Source organism: Gallinula chloropus, assembly GCF_964237585.1.
Source record: "Gallinula chloropus genome assembly, chromosome: 3".
Lineage (NCBI taxonomy): Eukaryota > Metazoa > Chordata > Aves > Gruiformes > Rallidae > Gallinula > Gallinula chloropus.
This window is the reverse complement of record NC_140087.1, coordinates 7,346,290-7,365,548: the sequence shown is the minus strand read 5'-3', so window position 1 is coordinate 7,365,548 and position 19,259 is coordinate 7,346,290. Positions and strand designations below refer to the sequence as shown.

The 19,259-nt window shown below is 40.2% G+C and overlaps 2 protein-coding genes across 2 annotated transcripts in view; one reads left to right on the top strand and one right to left on the bottom strand.

Annotated features, from left to right (window-relative positions):
• Nucleotides 1-19,259, top strand: part of LOC311189926 (discoidin, CUB and LCCL domain-containing protein 1-like) — a gene marked incomplete at both ends in the record, with an annotated part of 162,816 nt that overhangs the window by 64,991 nt on the left and 78,566 nt on the right. The window lies entirely within an intron of this gene.
• Nucleotides 1-19,259, bottom strand: part of ROS1 (ROS proto-oncogene 1, receptor tyrosine kinase) — a gene marked incomplete at both ends in the record, with an annotated part of 76,069 nt that overhangs the window by 46,595 nt on the left and 10,215 nt on the right. The window contains 14 exons of the mRNA XM_084261673.1: nucleotides 1,645-1,907; nucleotides 2,733-2,895; nucleotides 3,514-3,671; nucleotides 3,971-4,185; nucleotides 5,757-5,857; nucleotides 9,855-10,046; nucleotides 11,010-11,191; nucleotides 11,673-11,783; nucleotides 12,614-12,826; nucleotides 13,437-13,948; nucleotides 14,486-14,583; nucleotides 15,754-15,938; nucleotides 16,726-16,848; nucleotides 19,151-19,227. Coding sequence (XP_084117799.1) covers nucleotides 1,645-1,907; nucleotides 2,733-2,895; nucleotides 3,514-3,671; nucleotides 3,971-4,185; nucleotides 5,757-5,857; nucleotides 9,855-10,046; nucleotides 11,010-11,191; nucleotides 11,673-11,783; nucleotides 12,614-12,826; nucleotides 13,437-13,948; nucleotides 14,486-14,583; nucleotides 15,754-15,938; nucleotides 16,726-16,848; nucleotides 19,151-19,227 — 2,593 coding nt within the window. The remainder of the gene's footprint in view (nucleotides 1-1,644; nucleotides 1,908-2,732; nucleotides 2,896-3,513; nucleotides 3,672-3,970; nucleotides 4,186-5,756; nucleotides 5,858-9,854; nucleotides 10,047-11,009; nucleotides 11,192-11,672; nucleotides 11,784-12,613; nucleotides 12,827-13,436; nucleotides 13,949-14,485; nucleotides 14,584-15,753; nucleotides 15,939-16,725; nucleotides 16,849-19,150; nucleotides 19,228-19,259) is intronic.

Here is a 19,259-nt window from a genome sequence, read left to right as displayed (position 1 = left end):
TTGATTAGAGCTCAAAGGACACCAGACAATCTTGTCTTCTCCCACAGACTGAAGCAGTTCCTAGTGTTGGTTGGTGTTGCTATCACTATGGTGTTCTCCCCCTTCAGTACCTGGTTTTTTACATGCTCTCATGGTTTTGACTTGTCTTTCAAGCATGTGTTCTGTATGTTTCAAACCTTTTATCAGAATGAAAACATGAGCTCTTGACAACTTTTAACATGGAAGTCTCTTTTTATGAAAGCCATGTGAGTCCTTGCACTCCTCCAGCAGTGGAAGCTGACAGCCCATGGCTTGGACAGGCACACACTCTTTGCTGGGCTAAAGACTGGCTGGATGGCCAGACCCAGAGAGTGGTGGTGAATGGAATTAAATCCAACTGGCGATCAGTCACAAGTGGTGTTCCCCAGGGGTTGGTATTGGGGCCCATCCTCTTTAATATCTTTACCGATGATTTGGATGAGGGAATTGAGGGCACCCTCAGTAAGTTTGCAGATGATACCAAGCTGAGGTGAAGTGTTGATTTGCCAGAGGGTAGGAAGGCCCTGCAGAGAGACCTGGACAGGTTGAATCGATAGGTAGAGGTCGTAACAACCCCAGGCAACAGTACAGATTCGGGGCAGGGTTGCTGAAAAGCAGCACAGAGGAAAAGGATCTGGGGTGTTGGTTGACACTCGCCTGAACATGAGCCAGCATGGCCAAGAAGGCCAACAGCATCCTGGCTTGTATCAGGAATAGTGTAGCTAGTGGGACCAGAGAGGTGATCTTACCCCTGTACTCAGCTCTGGTGAAGCCCTACCTCAAATACTGTGTTCAGTTTTGGGCCCCTCACTACAAGACATTGAGGCCCTGAAACACGTCCAGAGAAGTGCAATGAAGCTGGTGAGGGGTCTGGAACACAAATCTTATGAGGAGTGGATGAGAGAACTGGGACTGTTTAGCCTGGAGGAGGCTCAGAGGAGACTTTATTGCTCTCTACAATTACCTGAACGGAGGTTGTGGTGAGCTGGGGGTCAGCCTCTTCTCACAGATAAGTAGCAATATGACAAGAGGGAATGGCTGCAAGCTGTGCCAAGGGAGGTTCAGGTTAGAAATTGGGGGAATTTTCTTCTCAGAAAGAGTGGTTAGGGATTGTAACAGGTTGCCCAGGGAGGTGGTGAAGTCACCATCCCTTGCATGTTTAAGGAAAGGCTGGATGAGTTATTTAGGTAAATGATTTAGTAAGTAACATAGGAGGTAAGGGGATGGTTGGACTAGATTATCTTGGAGGTCTTTTCCAACCTTAATGATTCTATGATTCTTTTTTCTGTGTCTGTCTTAACAGGACACCCTCCACCAGCTCAGTCAAATCAGTGTTGAACTTGCAGCTTGTAGCAGTGGCTTTGGGACACCTCTAGCAAAGTTCCTTCTGTGCCTTACCAAACCTATATAATACTGCAGCATGGTTTTGCACCTTAGTTAGGGAACAATACAACATGTAGAAAGATTAATCCAGGTCTCCAAAGGTGAGTCAGTGAATCAGCAGTTCCACAAGCAGAAACCACGACTTCTTGCCCCAAGCCAAATATCATCTCCTAAGCAAACATGTCAGGCTGCACTGATAACATCTACCATCTAGCATGAGAGATGGGCTGTAGTTTTTCATACCTGAAACCTCACTCTGAGGCTAGGAGGCACATCCATGAGAGAAAAGACCGTCTGGGTGGGTTTGATGTTGCTTGCATTCCACTCCGTGGAAGGGTTGGCACTGCCATTCTGACTCACCAACTGATAGTAAACCCTGAACTGCGTTAATACTCCGTTGTGCCTTTCGGGTCTGTCCCACCTGAACTCCACAAGGACTTTCTCATCACTTTTAGATAGGTTGTGTTGTGACACGTATATTCTGGGGTTTGTAGGGGCTGAAGGAACTGTGTTAAACGAAAAGAAGATAAAACACACAGTAAGTACTCCTATTAAAACACAAATTCTATTTCATAATTCACTCTTTCAGTTTCTAGGCTGAGCTTTACATCCCCAGTGCTTAACACAGACAGATAGCAATTAATGAGGGAACAATATCTAAAACTTCATGGTAATTCCTTTCTGGTTTTCACTGGTGTGCAGGCATCCAATTTTAACTTGCTTAGCAGAAAAAAAAAAGGACTATAAGAACAGAGACAAATGCACTCCACACTCAGCCTGGAACACATCTATTTAGCTAAGTCCTGTAGGTAACAACGGAGCTGCAAGAATCCTCACATTATAGAACATACTGTATCCACCTCCCAGCCACTTCAAATTCTACTGCAGTTCAGAAGTTTTCTCAGTGCTCCCATCACTCAGCACTATATTTTAGCTGACTTAATTTTGACCTGCATGCATTCAAAAATAAACACTGGAGCTAAAAGTAAAAAGTGCAACCTTTATTAAAAATTTCATAAGTGGTTAATATGTAAGATGCAGCCTTTGATGATCACTGTAATGTATCTTGATTTCTCTTTCTTGCTTATAGTCATAAGCACGTGGTGAATATGCTGTCATGCACTTTCTGTTCCAAATTCTGTTGCTGCAGCTGTGTGCATTTATATGTGTGTAGATAACTGCCAAAGATACTCAAGAACATGTCCTTGCAACTCTGCCTATAGCAGACTAGCCCTGAAAGCTGCTTATTCATCTCCAGTGGTTCACTTGCTGACACAGACCTGATCCCAGTACCTACTACAGGTGAGGAATGGGATTTAAAATTCTGGTACCTCCTTCAGGGGCTTGAAGGAAAACAGATGTTGGTGCTGCCTTGCCCCAGTATGTGTATGGGGTGACAGTAAAATCAAAGAGTGCAAATGGTTCCAGCCAATCAACTTGGTAGAATGGCACTGTCAGGTTATGGGGATAGAGGCACCCTTCACTCTCCAAAGTCTGTGAATGAAATAAAAGAGAATAAAACAAAGCAAAACAATATATACCCCTCCCCAACCCTACCCCCCACCTTCTCAGAAAGCCCTTCAGTTTTCCAAACACCCCCTCACCAGGCTGGTCAACTAATTCAAGACAGAGCTGCTCTTCCTTGTTTCACCAACTCCTGTAGCACTGTAGCAATGCATAGCAATCTGCTAGCAATCTGCCCTTTCAATTTAGAGAACAGCTTGCCAAATGTGCTAAAATTAAGTGCACAGGAAGGCTAGATTTCACATTCAGGCAAAGGCTGTCCCATTGGCAGCTCGGAGGACACTTCTGTCTCTGAGTTACTGTGAAAGGCTTTCTCACACTTTGAGCACCACAAGCTCCTCACCCGCACTTCACACCCCAGTAGCCCAGAGCTATTGCAAAGCCCATGTTCCTGCCATGCTGGCCTCAGTGATGGAGAAACAGGACAGCTTGCTTTATATTTACAGTTCACTTTGGTTACTTGACCGCTTTTGTAAATGCTGGAGAAGAAACAAACTGTATTTCTGTTTAAAAATAGATACACTGGCAAATAGATGCAGTAATGCACGTAGATAATAAGGAAGGAATGCATGACATGATTATCCTTACTTGCAGAACTTCTGATCCCACACAGTAAAAGACAGTTCCCCATTCCACATTTGTGGTGGGGCTCCAAGTGATGTGAAAACTTGAAGAATTTCCTTTAATCCTGAAGGAAGACTTAGGCACTGAATCTGGAACCACTTTTGGTGGGGATGAAAAATTTCCTATCCGTAACAAGAGGAAGAAATAATAATAATTTAAAGAATATGAGGAATTGGTAGACTTCAAACATTAAAGTGTAAACTGTAAACTGTCAACACTGAACAACACCAACATGTATTCTTTTTAGCCTTACCCATCAGCCTTTATAGTCGCCCATTACCCAGGTACAGTCTGGTATATTTTTATAAGTAAGTTGCTGTTCTGATCTTTTGTCAAATGACTAAAGAATTCCAAGAATGAAGAATTACAGCCTGACAGTGAATACCTTTACTGAGGGGTTTAGATAAAGAAAATAATGTACCTGGCAAAGGTTTAAGCGAGGTGTGAACAAGGGTAAAGGCTGCAAAGGTCGCTGGCTGGGAGAAGGGAACACTAAGGCTCTGGTTGACTTCCTGCACTGTAATGTACTGAAGACTATTAAGCCAGAAGAGACGACCACTGTAGTATTCCAGTGCACTCTCAGATATTTCTGAAGTACTCCATGCTGCAAATTCTGTGATGATGGCATTACCACAACTGTTAAGACATGTAGGAAATGAGCAAACTGAAAACACACATGTAGAGACAGTAAGATTTATGCAATCTTTGACACACTGATAACTTTTTCATCATTCAAATTCTTAATACTCAGGTAAGAGGCAGGAAAACAGTTCCAAAAAAAGTTTTCTTTAAGTCCTCTACAGCAGAACACTTCTCAGGATGGCACGCTGTGGCAGCACCTGCAAAACAAAGCCTTCATTCCCTTTATTTCATTAGAAAACAATTATAAAATGGCTTAATATTCTGATGTAGGGATTTGAAAAATCAGCCCACCTTCTGTCAGTAATTCCACTGTAACAGTGGAGTCTACTTCACAGCGTGAGATTCATTCCACTTCATCAGAGCAGGCCCCCAGATAAATTTGACCCTGTTAGTTTCCTTCATAACCTTCCATTATTTATTAAATGTTATTAGCATTTCCCTCCACTGGCATCACTGGTGATTTAATGTGTCTTGTTACTTCTGTGTCAAAACTTACAAGCCATTTGTGGTCCAAATTTATCTTCTGGGTAACAGATTAAATATGTTGTAAGAGGCATCATTTTGCCATCTCAGAAATGTCTTTCAGCTTAGACACATGCTATCCAAAACAAATTTGGAAAAGCTTTGACACGCCATCAGGTCCATTAGGATGGATTACTTCTAATCTCTCTATTCTGGCATGCCAGGGACAATGATTTATGGCTGCCAATTGGTTCACAATGGAGCTGCATGTTACAGTTAAAACTAATCAACATATTTTGATTCTTTGAATGTTTACCATTAGTCATAGCAAGTATAAAATCAGTCAGAAAAATCAACTGATTCCACATAAAGCCAGCCTGCAACATTATGGGCACATGTAAATACAGATATTATTCAATTAAGTTTAAGACATCTAATCTAATGCTAAGAAAAAAAATAAAGAAAAAATAAGCCACTCTCCATAAGAAAAGGAGAAAAAAATGTAGTTTTATGAGCTACTACTCATGACATACTTGGCACTTACAGAACAAATTATCATTTTTCTCAAGGTCTTAGTATATATTTGAGTTGACCCACAAACATGGGCTTGGTTTGATGGTTTGTTTTTTTTTTTTAATTTTGCCTTTCAGGAATAATGAAGCCATTTCATGCTCAAGATGATCAAGAGGAAAGCTTGCTGAGTGCTGATTGCTCAGGTGAGAAAGTGGTGCCAGCTCAAGTCCGAAGCTCCACGCGAGATGCGCAAGTCACAGCTCTAGGCACTTGAAAAGTGTCAGCTGTTGTAAATGCCAAGATAAAGTAGATAATAAACAGTGATTACTTCCTAAAGCTAAGTCTAAAAATTGATGAGCATGACCTCAGTTCAGTTGAGCATCTATACTGTGTTTCTCTCACTGTAAAACAGTGTCAACAATAATGTCAGCGTCGAGTTTGATAGCAGCTAGGTGTGACTATTAACTGTTCATTTGTTTATTGTTAAATTAGTAACTAATGTGGCCAGCATTGCAGAAAATTTGTTTTTAAGGAGTATCAGAAAAACTAGAAAATGCAGGCTTTCCTACCTCTGTTACACATTTACTCACCCATCATTGCAAAGAGAAGCTCTGTATAGGTTGAGACATAGACTATCTTGCACAAGCCAGTAAAGAAAACCATAGGTTAGATCCAAAGTTAAACCAGCCACCTAAGGGAAAAAAAACAGTCCAAATGTCAGTTTGAACATGTCTTCACTTCTGAGGTAGAAGCCCTTAGGTATAGCTGTTTGTCTAGACAGCACCAGGAGGAGCACATTGGCAAAAATTGCATTATTGCTATGAACGCTTATTTTAACATAATAAGTAATACTAGATAATAATCAGGTCCTTGGTGGACACCTATTTATAGCAGCTGATGATTTTCTAGATAGCATTTTATGAGCATCTGCCACAGTGTTCATCCCTGGAGTATCCAATTACTTCAGATAGGATGGTAATAGTGGATAGCTTGGATTTTATGCATAATGTGTTACATTAGTTATGGAAAATACATGCAATTTTTTATTTAGGTATTTGGTTAAATATGAAATATAATTATTTACATTTTGGTAAATCATTTATTATTAAAGTCAGACAAGGAATTAAGCTTCCTGTTCATTACTTCAGTACTTCATCTAAACTAGGTGCAAGATCTTTTGTTTATTTTAAATAGGATCTAATATTAAAAATAGAGCTTTCTTCCTTTTGCAGTAAACAACAGATTCGATACCATATGCAAAAATAATAGAAATCAGACATCTAATAATCTGTTCTGTGAGCAACAAAGAATTTGCTTTCACAAATTAGTCTGCTAAATGTTATCAAGTTCATTTGAAGTTGTGTCATTAGCACAGCTTACAAGTTGCTAGAGGCCTCTCTGAACATGTTTTCCAGCAGCTCTCAAACTTCTTATCTAAACACTAGTTGAAGCTATTCTTTTAGGAGCTTAAATTTCCATTATGGATGTAAGTGGAGCAGCCTTTTTGGTTTTTTTAACTCTTCATTAATAAACTGCAGAAGATGATGACAGGAAAGCAAATGCCATATCACTTAGTTGTCTGTTGGGCCTTATGTAATCACATTCTTGACATATTTCTGTTGACATTGTGTGTCAGAAAATCAAGGTTTGAATGATTGCTCCTGTAGGTTTTCCTGCTAAAAATATCTTACAGTATGTATATGCCCAAGTGCATATTTAATCAAGCATGTTATATTTTATCCCATTTACCTATTCTCCCTCCCTCAACGCCAAATTGTAGCTTCCTGAATCTACTGTGCTTTTTTAAACACTTGGATCTTCTTTCCTTGCCCTAGTTTTTTTCTGCAATTCTTGCACTGCCCCATAGACATACCCATCCTCTTTCTCCTGATCCTTGTATCCCCATTAATAAAAGGCAAAGAAATACTTGTATTATTCACAGTCAGGGGTTAGGCAATAATTTAACTCTTCCCTTTTGTTATGCTTCAAAAACAGACAAACTTGTCCCATTTCAAAAGAGGTATTAGTCTCCAGACACAACATGTAGTTGTGATTGTGCAGTGTAACTCCACATCATAAGAGGCAACATAAATACTTGAAATACCCCTCAACTAGAAATATTAGGAGGTCACACCTAGAGGGAGCTGGCTCCTCCTGCATGCAACACACTTTGCTGCTTCCCTACAAACTACTTTTGTCCCAGTACAGGGTAAGCAGCTTACTAAACACTGTGGAAATTCTGTTTCAGATCCTAAACTGGATTAAATCAGAGCGGAGCTGCCCAAATCAATCAAATTAAGCCAATACACACCAGCTAAACTAAACAACTGATTGGAAGATAAAATCATTGTCATTAAAGAATCTAGTTCCTCCCAAAGAAATTAGATTTTCAATGCTCTGCCTTCATGCTTGTTCAGGAAACCTGCCATCTCCACAGAAGTCTCTTCTATTCTTACCACCTGGGATTTCAAGCTAAAAAGGAGATACAGGTATATACTGCTGAAGGTCCTGTAGTGATCAGCTGAACAGCGATTCTTTGTTAGAAAAACAGCTTGTAAATACCAGTAAGAACTGGTTAGGTAGAGAACATGCTCTGCTGGATAACAGCAAGTAACTATTACATCAGTGTTTTAATATTGAGGCAATATTTTCAGGATAAAAGCTTCATTTTGCAATGAAGATATATGTATTACTAGCACTGCAAACATATATTTGTATCTTTATATGGGATAATAGTGACCAGATTGATAATTCCACCATTAAAGAATGCTGTACTGTCCTTTTATTCCTGATGGGTTCATTTTGGGGTTTATTTTAATAAACAAACACCTGTCAGCTATAACTGGTCACTCCTCAATCATTTTTACTTGGCTATTTTCCTGCACACATCACAGCAGGAGGCTCGGTTCAGGAAATCAGTGCAGAGATTAGGGACAGCACAGAAGCAGGAAAGGAGATGTTTGTTTGTAGGAGGTGTGAATAAGTGGATGGTTGAAGGCTGGTATCACTGACATAGAGAAAGGTGTAGAAAAAAAAGTGACAGAAGCAGACAAGCAGTCTTATTGCTGCCAAGGTTCTTGAAAACAAGAACAAGAAATCTACGGTGAGCATGAGGCATTCCAGAGAAACAGGTAGCGAATTGAAAGAGAAGAGCAAGGAAGGTGATATTTACCCCTTAGAATAAACTGCAAATTGTCAATCCTTTGCAACACATCACCTAGAAGATCTGAGATAAGTGTTAAGTGTGCCACTGAGCTTGGACAGCATATATCTTCCCATGAAGACAATCCATACCAGCCAGCTTCCATGGAGAGGTGTGGAAAATACAGTGACCCTTTGCAGCACAGGCCTTTCTTGCTACATGTGACACAAGTTTTTCAGTTCTTCTGTAGTTAGATTTAAAAGTATAGCAGGTACCACACCAAAATCAGCTTTCCCTTCATCCCCAAGCCCTCATGAATGTAACAGGGACCTGTGAAATTATCTGGCCTTTCTGAATGTTAATTATCTCTCAGAGACTAAGCCAGGCCTGGTTAGATTTTTGGGGTTTTTTTTATTATTATTATCAGAGAAACACTAGGCTTTTCCTTTGGGAAAGGAAATTGAAATATTCTGGGGAATGGTATAAAGCTAACCAAGAGACATAGATCTCTCAGATTAGAAAAGATCTTTACTAAAGAACCTGTCTTCAGGTAAAATGGAAGCACAAAACAGACTAAAATATTTTAACAGACTTCTTCAGCAAGAGTTGTGTTTTAAAGAAAACTGCTGCAGCAATAATATATGTAAGATAACCTCCTCCATGGCAGTCAACCTATACCTCGCTCCAGCACTTCACTTTTGGACACAGGGTAAATCCTCACACAGGCTGTGATGTGAAGCAGGGAGCATTCAGCTTTTATTTGAGAGAGACTCTGTAGAGCAAAATCATTGCAATGGATGGGCTGTCCCTCAGCCTGACTTGCTCAGGGGACAGTCTGGGCAAAGTTCAATGATTCCTAAACCTTGTGTGCTTCTCTGAGTCTGCAGAACCACAGACCTCTGTTCCCCATTATGGCAATAAGGGGTTTTCTTGCCAGGGAATCTGGTCATCCATTACTTTTGTCCCAGCCACATGAGGAGGTGAAGATAGGAGAGAGGAGGGAAAGGAAGGGGGCAGGAGGGAGAGGAGGAGGCAAGCACAGGAATGGCACCAATTACCTGTCCCTGTCTTTCATCAGCACAGGCAAAGGCTGTCTCTGCAGCAACATCTCTGCAGGTGTTGCTGGCAAGTGTCTAGCCCTAAAACCAGCCCTGTGAGGTGGGGAACATCACAGAGACAGCAGGATGCTATGGAGCTCTGGCTCCATATTTTGATGGGAAAGCCAGAACTGACCACTAGACTGAAGCCATTTGGAAAAAGCAAGTACCTTTCACATCTGAGAAGGAGCAGCATTACAATTATAAACACATCTTCAGTGTCACATCTTGTTGCAAGGGTTTGACTTTAGAATTACAGGCCAGAGTTTCAGTTTAAAAAGATACCTTTTAATGATCTAATTCTTACCATGTTCTCAAAATCATACAGCAAGAGAGGAATGTTATTTTTCTGATGATAGCATGGTGATAGTGACAGCAATAAACACTGAGTATATTCATGAGATTAGCCACTACAACACATCCCCAATTAATTCTTTTTTAATAGTCACCTGTTTACCAGAAAACTGTGGCTGCTCTTGTAACAGAAGATGCTCCTCTCCATTCAGTCTTGAGCTCTCTACCGAGTAGGTTGTGGCCCAGTACAAATAGCCATTTACAGAATCCACTACTAGATCCCTCACTAGGAACACAACAGGAGCCACCACATCCATATGGCCTCCCAGCAGTGATTTTCTGTAGATCTAGGGACAAAAGAATTGCTTTTAGCATCACACGGAAACCATCAGTCATGATCAATTGAGATACAAGTGACTTTTCCACAGCTGTTTAGCAGAAGCTTATGCAAGCCTTAGGCTTTCAAAGCTGAGACCTTTTGCATTCAAAGTACAAGGATGAAGAATAAAGCAAAATTATTAATGTTTGCCAGAAAGCAACAAAAGAAAAAGCTGAAATGTCTCTTCCCCTTTGCTTTACCAGTTTTGGCAGCCTTCTGTCTGACAGAGTTTCTCACCCACTTCATATTCACTATTCACAAGTGTAAATGAGGGTGCAAGGCAGTGTGAAATCTGGCCTTCTAGCTCCAGTTTTTAAAACAGCTTCTGACTTTGCACTTACAAGAAATGAAAGGCATAATTTGACAGCACTGCATAAATTAGCACTGCAATTTTGAAGTCAGATACCTTTTAAATAATTCACATGTCAATGTTCCTGATATGAGAGTGTACAAAGTGCAATTGTAATTATTTTTTTATCTGCAAGTGATTTGCAAAATATCACAGTACAGAGGCCAATCTTGAAAACCTCTGTGTAAACAAATAATGTCAGATTTGCTGCATATACAAGGATTAAAATAAAGTCTATCTACTTCTTAACTGAGACTTGGCAGCCTCCATTTTCACCAGCTTCACTTATTTTTAACGATGTTGAATCCAACGAAACTGTTGATAGCATGTTTTGTTTGCCTGTTTTGCACCTGGAGTTCAGCATCCCATATTAGTCAATATTAGTGAACATTTTACCCCAAACTTCTGTATAACTGCAAAATCACTCAAGGGAAGAAAGGTCTCCTTGTTCTACACTATAGTAACAAAGGTCCAAATGCATCTCAAGTTGAAAGATGTAAGGACAATCTTCCCAAATACTATTTAACAGTCTTTCTTATTGACTTTAACAGTTCTTTTCCTTTTAAGTGCAACTATACCTACCGTATTTGCTTTGCCAACCCAGTACAAGCATTGACCCAACCAATCGAAGGCCAACACCCTTGCATTTCTGATGTTGGACACAGAAGTATTCTCAGAGGTACCCTCTCTTTTGTTCAATGGCCAGGTCTGAACTTCCCCCGTGGGATTAATCCAATAAAGAGTGCCATTATACCAGTCCAGGTCTTGAAGAAAAAAAGGGAAGGCATTAAGCATTTCACAAACATGTAAATAAAGAACAAAAAGTAGCCAGACAATTAAGGGTTGTTTTTTTTTCTAAATAAATACAAATGAACAGTTAAGCTCAGTTTACACAAAGATAGATATTTCCATGTAGGAATATAATGTACAAATATAGCACATCTATACCTCAGGTTATTATAAATAATGGGAGGCAGAACTATTTAGTTCAGAGAGTTGATTTTAGCTCTGTTGTAATTGTGGTGTCATCAGGAGGGTTTGCCTAAGGATTAATTTGATCCACAAAGTAGAAAAAAGAGGATGACCCCAGAGGCTTGGCTCAGTGAAACTGTTTCACTGGGCTGCACTGCATTCAAGTCTAGACTGCTGCAATAAAGCTCTTCTCCTTCAGTTGATGAAATGTATGGAGAGCTAATAAATTCCAATAAGTCTGTAGCCACAGCATGCAACTTATTTAGTATTTACCTGAAATATTTCTTATATTAGGATAGAGGAGCTCTCCTGGCCCATAGCTATCCAGCCGCTGCTTCCAGAGCCCTTCAGTTCCCACTGCCAACACATATGGTTCTTCTTCAGCTGATAAAGAAATGAAACTGCAGTAGTGGACATGAACAACCAGTTGATGTATAATATTTGTATTTCAATAGCAGCAGTTCCTGTTTCCAGGAAGTTACAGAAGCACAGTTAAAACTGCCCTTGCTCTAAGGAATAGTTGGCAAAGAAGAGAGGTGGGAAAATACCATAACCTGAGAAACTCAGAGATTCAGGGCACATTGAGATCCAGAATAATAAGGCAATTTGGAAGGCTATTAGATGCCTAAAAACTACCATAGGTTTGGACCTGGCCTTACACTGAAATCAAGCAAATGTCACCCCTAATCTCAAGTGCTAGTGCAGTACCTTAAACTGAAACCTATTTCCCCCTCAAATGTAGGTCAATCTCAGACCTTGTGCACACATCCATTTCCCCCACTATCTATGCTCAAACCAAGGAACTTCAGCTTTCAGTGAGCCTGCACTTTCACATAAACTGTCATTAACACCAAAGGCACCGCTCAAACACCACAGAAAGTGATGTACAGGGCACAGGAAAGGAATAACACCTCTCAAACCTTTTTATTTGATAGTGGAGCAAGTAATGTGTTTGATAGTGTATTTGCATTAGAAAAATGTGTATAAGTAGTAAAAATAAATGCATAATATATAATACCATCACTGAAGTTGAGAATCTTCCTACTTTAACTACAAGCAAATTTCCTTATTCTGCATTCTTTAATGTTTCTAAGACAATCCTTTTTGTGCCACTCATTTTGCAGTCCAAAGACCCAATGCCTGGGCATCACCAAGTGAAAAGCTGTATGAATAACTTGTTTTCCTTTTTTCCTAGGTTGTAAAGCAATTCTCACCTTCTTCTAAAGTTGTGCCTCTAAATGACTCTGACCATGGTCCTTCACCAGCAGGAGACACAGCTCTGACTGACACTTCATATGCTGTGAAGCTGGCCAGCTCTTTCATTGTAAACCTAGTGTCACTAACGTTTGAGACAACCCATTCCTCCTCAGATGGATGCTGAGATGACACTTTGACATCATAGGTCCAGTTCTGCCAAGCAGATAGACCTGTGAGATGCAAACAATCATTAGGGAGTATATGGCTGTAACAGAAGATACACATTTTTTGAGAAAACTCTGTGGTGGAGACCCATTTAAAAATTGCCAGTATCAAGGGAATTAGGAAAGACAGAAACTAAAACTTCATACTTTCTGGGTCTGGAACCAGCCAAGAATAGCAGTTCAATCCCCCAGAAAGAATGAAGGTGAAAGAACCAAAAATTTCCCCAACCAGGTAATTTTCTGTTGTTCAAAGACACATACATAGAGGCTAGAGATGAGGCCACAGTCACTGATCAAAAAGCCACTATATCTCTCTGTGAGATCAGCAGCCAATTTTACTGCTACTCTATATCATACTCAAAATTGAGTCTTGCTTAAAATTCCTTGCAGATGACAAATGAATTACCAATATAAACTTGTATTAATTTACTCAGACAAATTAGCTATTTTACTGGCAAATCTTGGGTTCAATTTTTCAACCTGACTTAATTCCACATCTTGCAGCAGGATCAACTATTCAAGTCACCAATGCCCAGCATCAGGAAAAGAGAAACCAGGAAGTTATTTCTCTAGAAAGAAAAGGACTGGACTTTCAGGATGAAGCAACCACACTTACTGGTTCCAATAGCTTGTTCGGGGGGTGTCCAGCTGATCACTGCTTGGTCCAATCCAAATAGTGCCAAGACAAATCGAGGAGAAGTTGGTAAAGGAAAAGGCTGAGTTGATGCCCCATAGAAAAGCAAGTTTCCAAAGCCAAAGGACTCTGGATATGCCAAACTGCAATCCACAACACACTCATTGAAGCTAGAACTCCCGACCGGAGAGACCTCCTCACGGAAAACTGCTTGGCCATCTGTGACAGTAAACGTGTTATCCTCATAAACAAAGCTCTCCATGTCATTAAATGGCACGTGTGATCGCAGTGTGAGAAACTCTGAGCCATCAAGAAAACCTGACACAAAGGCCTTTTCTGTCTTGTTGAAGAAAACAAGTCTCTTAGATGGGAAGTTGATCGTGAAGTCTCTCAGAGAGCTGGATTTCACTACTGGTGAAGCAGTGGAGGCAGTGCCAGGGAAGAGTGGAAGGTCTGCTCTGTATATGCCATCCTCCAGGAGACAGAAAATATAGCTGGCCATGAAGCAAAATAGACCCAAATAACTACAGTGCAAGAACTCTGTAGATGAGTCACAAATATTTCAACGGCTCAGAGATGTGCCTGTCTTTAGGGAGACAGTAGGAAGATGCTTTCGGTGCTATTAATATACATCCTGGGAGAATTAAGCACATCACTTTTTACCTTCTGGGGATCTGGCTGGCAGATTACTGGAGAATATTCTTTCATAATACCTCAAGTGTTAAGCATGGACATTTAAAATGCAAAGAGCTTCCTATTCATAGAAACAATGAATGTCTGAAAACCAAATTTCTGCTTTGGAAATATTTTATCTCCTCTGCTAATACCCTAGGGAAGAAAATGCAGAAAACAACACTCCATGTCATCACTCTTGTTCCAATGGTTTTGTAGCTCATTATTTGTTGCAAGTTGCACTTGTTTTGGTAAGGAAAGAGTTTGAAACAGGAACCTAGATGACTAATGAAGCGAAGAAAATGAGAGAGGAGCCTTATAGCACCTTTGACACCAAGTACCCAAAGGAGGACGCTTACCCGTTGTAGGGATCGGCTACAACCTTTCTAGGGGATGTCACATAAAGAGGAGTGATGTCTTCAGCTGCTGTGCAGTTCTCTAAATGACAGACATGTATCTGGGGAATGAGAAGAAAAACTGGTGATGCATTTAGAGGGCATTGGCTAATGAGCAAACAAGCTGACCCCGGATTCCTTCAGGGGAATCAGACAATGAAACACCTCTCTCACAGTCCTAGGTTCTTCCAGGTTCCTGAGTTGTCAGTCACCCGAGTATAACACTTGCTCAGTGTAGCAAGTACAAGTGCATCCATGACAGCTTCCTGTGAAAGAGCTGCCAGTCATCCTTCTCTTCCTACCTCAGAGCTGGAGAGAAAAGCCCGCTTTGGGGGGGTATAGGCAAACTGTGCTTTGAAAATTATCTGGGAGGGAAGGGAAAAGAGGGAAGGAAACACTTTTCTTATCCTGGGAGCAATACCTTGGGACTCCTCTAGCATGCAGAGGATTCAGAAATCCCTGCTATCAATGTGCTCAGCTACAGCTCATCTGTATCTTTTGCTCACTACTGCTTTTCCTGCTCTCTTCTCCCTGAGCAGGAAGCCAAAAAATAAAACATGGCAAGAGGCTTGCAAATAAATAATAAAAGTTCCCCAGTAATCATTTAGGGCAACTTTCTAGTGCTTTGTGCATTAGAGGATTACAAAGGTACATGCAAAGTTTTGACCATTAGTGTTACTGATGTTGTATAAGCAGGGAATGAAGTACAGAGTTGCCATCTACATTTTTACTTCAAGTTGAAGCAGTTGTAATTGGAGCTGTCATCACTAGTATGAAACACTTTCCCTTGTGAACATCTTTTGCCAATTGTGAAGGGTGCTATAATCACTAACTAGATATCTGACCACCTTCCTGTGGCAGAATAGGAACTGAACAGGCTTGATAGAGAACCAAGTAACAGAAAAAAATTGCTTATATTGGGTATGAGGTGGGCGTGAAGTCAATCTCAAAAATGAAACAGTTAAAACCAAAGCTTGTTATGTCCTAAGGAGAAAAATGAGACAAGAATCCAGAGTTCCATACAGCTTGTTTGTTTTAAATACGCCCTGATATTTAAGCCTTTCTTCCTTTTTTAAATCTCTGGAATTTTAATATTATTGAAGTATAAATATTCTTTCTATAATTATATTTTGTGCATGCATATCTCTATATAAATCAGATTTTATCATGTAAAATAAATCATAGTAATGGTTCAAAAGAAATAAGAAATTAATTAAGCCCTAGAGCACTACCTTTCCATCCATGACAAAGTATATCCTCTGGTAAAGCCAGTCTACTGAGATGGATGTAATATTCCCTTGGCCAGCATAAAAGAGTGTTATGTCAGATACACTGGACATATTCGCAGCTCCTTTCACCCAGATGGAATTCCCCTCAGAAAAATAGACAACTTGCTGATAAACATTCACAGAAATTCCTAAAAATAGAAAGATATGTGCACACAGATAATACAAGAAATAAGTTTCAGTTACTTTTTCGACTTGCCTTGAAGTATTTTTCGATCTGCAACCCACCATCACTGGAGGAAAGTTAACTGGTTTCTGCATTTCTAGCTTTCTGTCAGATAATAAGGAAACTTTTCCTTTTCTTATGTGACATTATTATAGACAATTGCCCTTCAGAAAGGTAATGAGACAAAAAGAGGATACCTAACATGCAAACCAACTGACACCGATTGCCTCTCTCCAGGGCAAACAGGAGCAATTTTCACCCCCTCACAAAGCACCCTTCCTAAGTCTGAGGACTTAGGCTAGTGAATGCCTCACTACAGAGCTCTGTGCCCCAGACTAGCTAACACATCAGCATACTCTTCAGCCAGTATTTGTCAATACTTTGTATTGTTTAAGTTTGAACTACTTCACCTCCCCATACTCATGTTGAGAAAAATAGTCATTAACCATAGGTAAACATCTGCTTTGGCTTCATCTTACTCAGTTTAGATACCTACTTTGTAAAATCCAGCTGTCAAGTAGCCGCCTAAATTTAGTGATGAAAAGGTTGTATTGGAAAGAACAATTAATCTTGTCCCAACACCTGTCATTTCCAATAGTCAAATAGTGTCCTGAAAGTTCTTATTTGTCCCCATTGCCTGTAAAGGGAGGGAAGATACTGTCCTAGGCTCAGTGAGGTGTATTCTGTCCTTGGTGAATACAGAAGTCTCAGGTGTACTGGAGAGAAAAGGAGAGGGCACGATCTGACTTTACCTGTAATGTTATGGTGTATAATACCATTTTGCAGACACTGGGCTGCTTCGAGGACATGTTTGGTGTCTCTCTTCCTTAAAGACTGGTTTCTGGACAGGAAGAGCCATGTTTCTTTTTCCTTAACTAATAAAGGGAGAAATGCAGAATTAAGATAGATGACTGGAGCACAGAGAAGAAAGTTTCTAACTCAGATACATCATTAATATCCATGCCTGTTCACATGCAGGCACATATGTAAGTGTACATATATATTTTTACAGTAGCAATGACTGACTAAAACTTAAATTCTCTGAAGGTTAAAAGTGGGCAGTTATTCATTACAATGCCTTCTGGATGCTTGCCTGGGGTGAGAACGTGCCACATGAATTTCACACCACCGTTTCCTGTAACAGTAGTGAGTCCCTAGTGAGGGAAAGCAAGCTGGAGCAAATGAGGCCCAGGAGACTTCTAAGGAAACGAAGGCTCTAAGACATTCCTGCTGCTCCAAGATCCAACAGAAGTGCAATATTTAACCCACCTGGGTCTATTCAGTCAAACTAGAATATTGTTCCATTGCAGTGGGGAAGAGCAAAGCAAATGTGTTTATCTCATGTATTTCATCATGCTGACCAGTGATTTTTTTCAAGTCGTTTTCACAGGTAAAGATAACATTATACCATTTTCATATCCTTCAAAGTTCATTTAATTTAAGATATGGTGGGTAATTTTTAAATAAACTCACAGATTTTAAAGTCAAGAATGAGTGCTCTGGTCACATATGCTGACTTTATGCTTATACAGACCCAGATAAGTTACATCAAAACCTTTGCAGCAAATCCATACCTTCCATCTGGGAAGGACAGCTAGTCCTGCTTGTGAATCTCAGATCCCTGAAAATCCTGCCCATCCCCTGCTATACTGATTCACAAGGTAGCCACTCTCATTTTAAAAAGTGGTGCATTATTTTGAGGCTGAATTTGGCTGATTTCAGTTTCCAATCTTTCCCTTTCTTTCTCCCTTCTCTCTAGTTTGAACAGCTGTCTGCTGTCAGCTATCATTTCCTCATAGGGGTATCATAAGACTGTGATCAAATGCTACCTTAATTCATTCACAGATAATCTGCACAGACCGAGCTGTATGCATTTCTCACATGACACACAAGTCATTTCATTAATGATCTTTCCAGACCAGATTGCAAGTAGCTAATAATATCACTTCCTTATCTCTTTTCCAGGGACTTTTCTTGCAGTCCAGATAAGATTCTTTTCCTGACCCTTCTCTGTCTGAACAGCCCAGTGCCTGATGCAGTAACACCACTTCTGAATGGGACACATGAGGGAGGGTTGCTCCTGCTCATGTTAGCACAGGGAGAAAGAGTGTGCCAAGGGCATTCATGGGAACCTACTGAAGCTTTATGGGGTGATTAGTAAGGGGAGGGGGGATGGTTCCACACCCCCAGAAGGTGGGGCTTTAGCGGGTAGGATTTTTTGTTTGGTTTCTACCTTAAATTAACTGGTTGGTAAATTAGCTTGACTTAATGAACACATTTCACAAAGGGCACGAATGTTTATGGCCCAGGGTCATTCAACCCTAGAGTAAACCTCTGAGAGGCTCCAGGTAAGGATATATCAGCATGACTGAGCTATTACAGGGAAGGGAAGAGGAAAAAACAAAACCAAACAAACAAAACCCCATCATCTTTTAATAGGCACAAGAGAAGCTATAAGCTCAATTTCTCCAACCAATAGCAGAAGACTGGTGATTTCAGAGACAGACATAAAGTGTTTGCTAAAGTTGAAGTTTCCAGGTGTTTGACAACTGGATTTCTTCAGGAGGGGCAGAGTGTTTTTTGTTTTCTTTACTAAAGGATACCTTTTGGCAACATTGATTTTATTCTCACTTGTGCTCTATCTCAACATGTACTTTTCTCTGGCTATCAATATTTTTTGCAGTTCTTTTGGTGATAATTATAGTGTATCACTACTTTCATTATTAAGTAGTTAATATAAAAAAATACAACCATAAAAGAACAATAAAATTTATATGATTTCACATATTTTGCATGAGAAAACTGAGGCTGTTCAGACAAAAGAGTAATTAATATTATTAGAATAAATATCTTTCTTTGTCAGCTATTACCATCTCATCTAAAAAATGAAATTATGTCCTCTCAGTCAACACTTTGGACTGAAGCCTGGATTGTAGCACACACAACTCAGGCCAAATTTGTTTGGGCCCACCAGCAGCACCTCAGCTTATTACCATGCTGCATAGCCCATTAAAGTCTACAGCTACAGATATGCTATCGACTCCTCAGTGCACAACTCCTTGTTACACACTATTTACAGTCTAAATATTATTCTCTTCTACCAGGTACACAGCAGCCCAGCGAACGTGACTTTGTTCCCAGGAGCAGACAGTGATAAGGACTCAGCTACTCTTGTACCTTTGGCTTCTGGGGTTGTGATGTTGGCTTCGGCAGGGGGTCCAACACCAAACTCATTAACCGCCACAATACTGAACCTATGGTAAACCAAAGAGACAGGTTTTGGTTT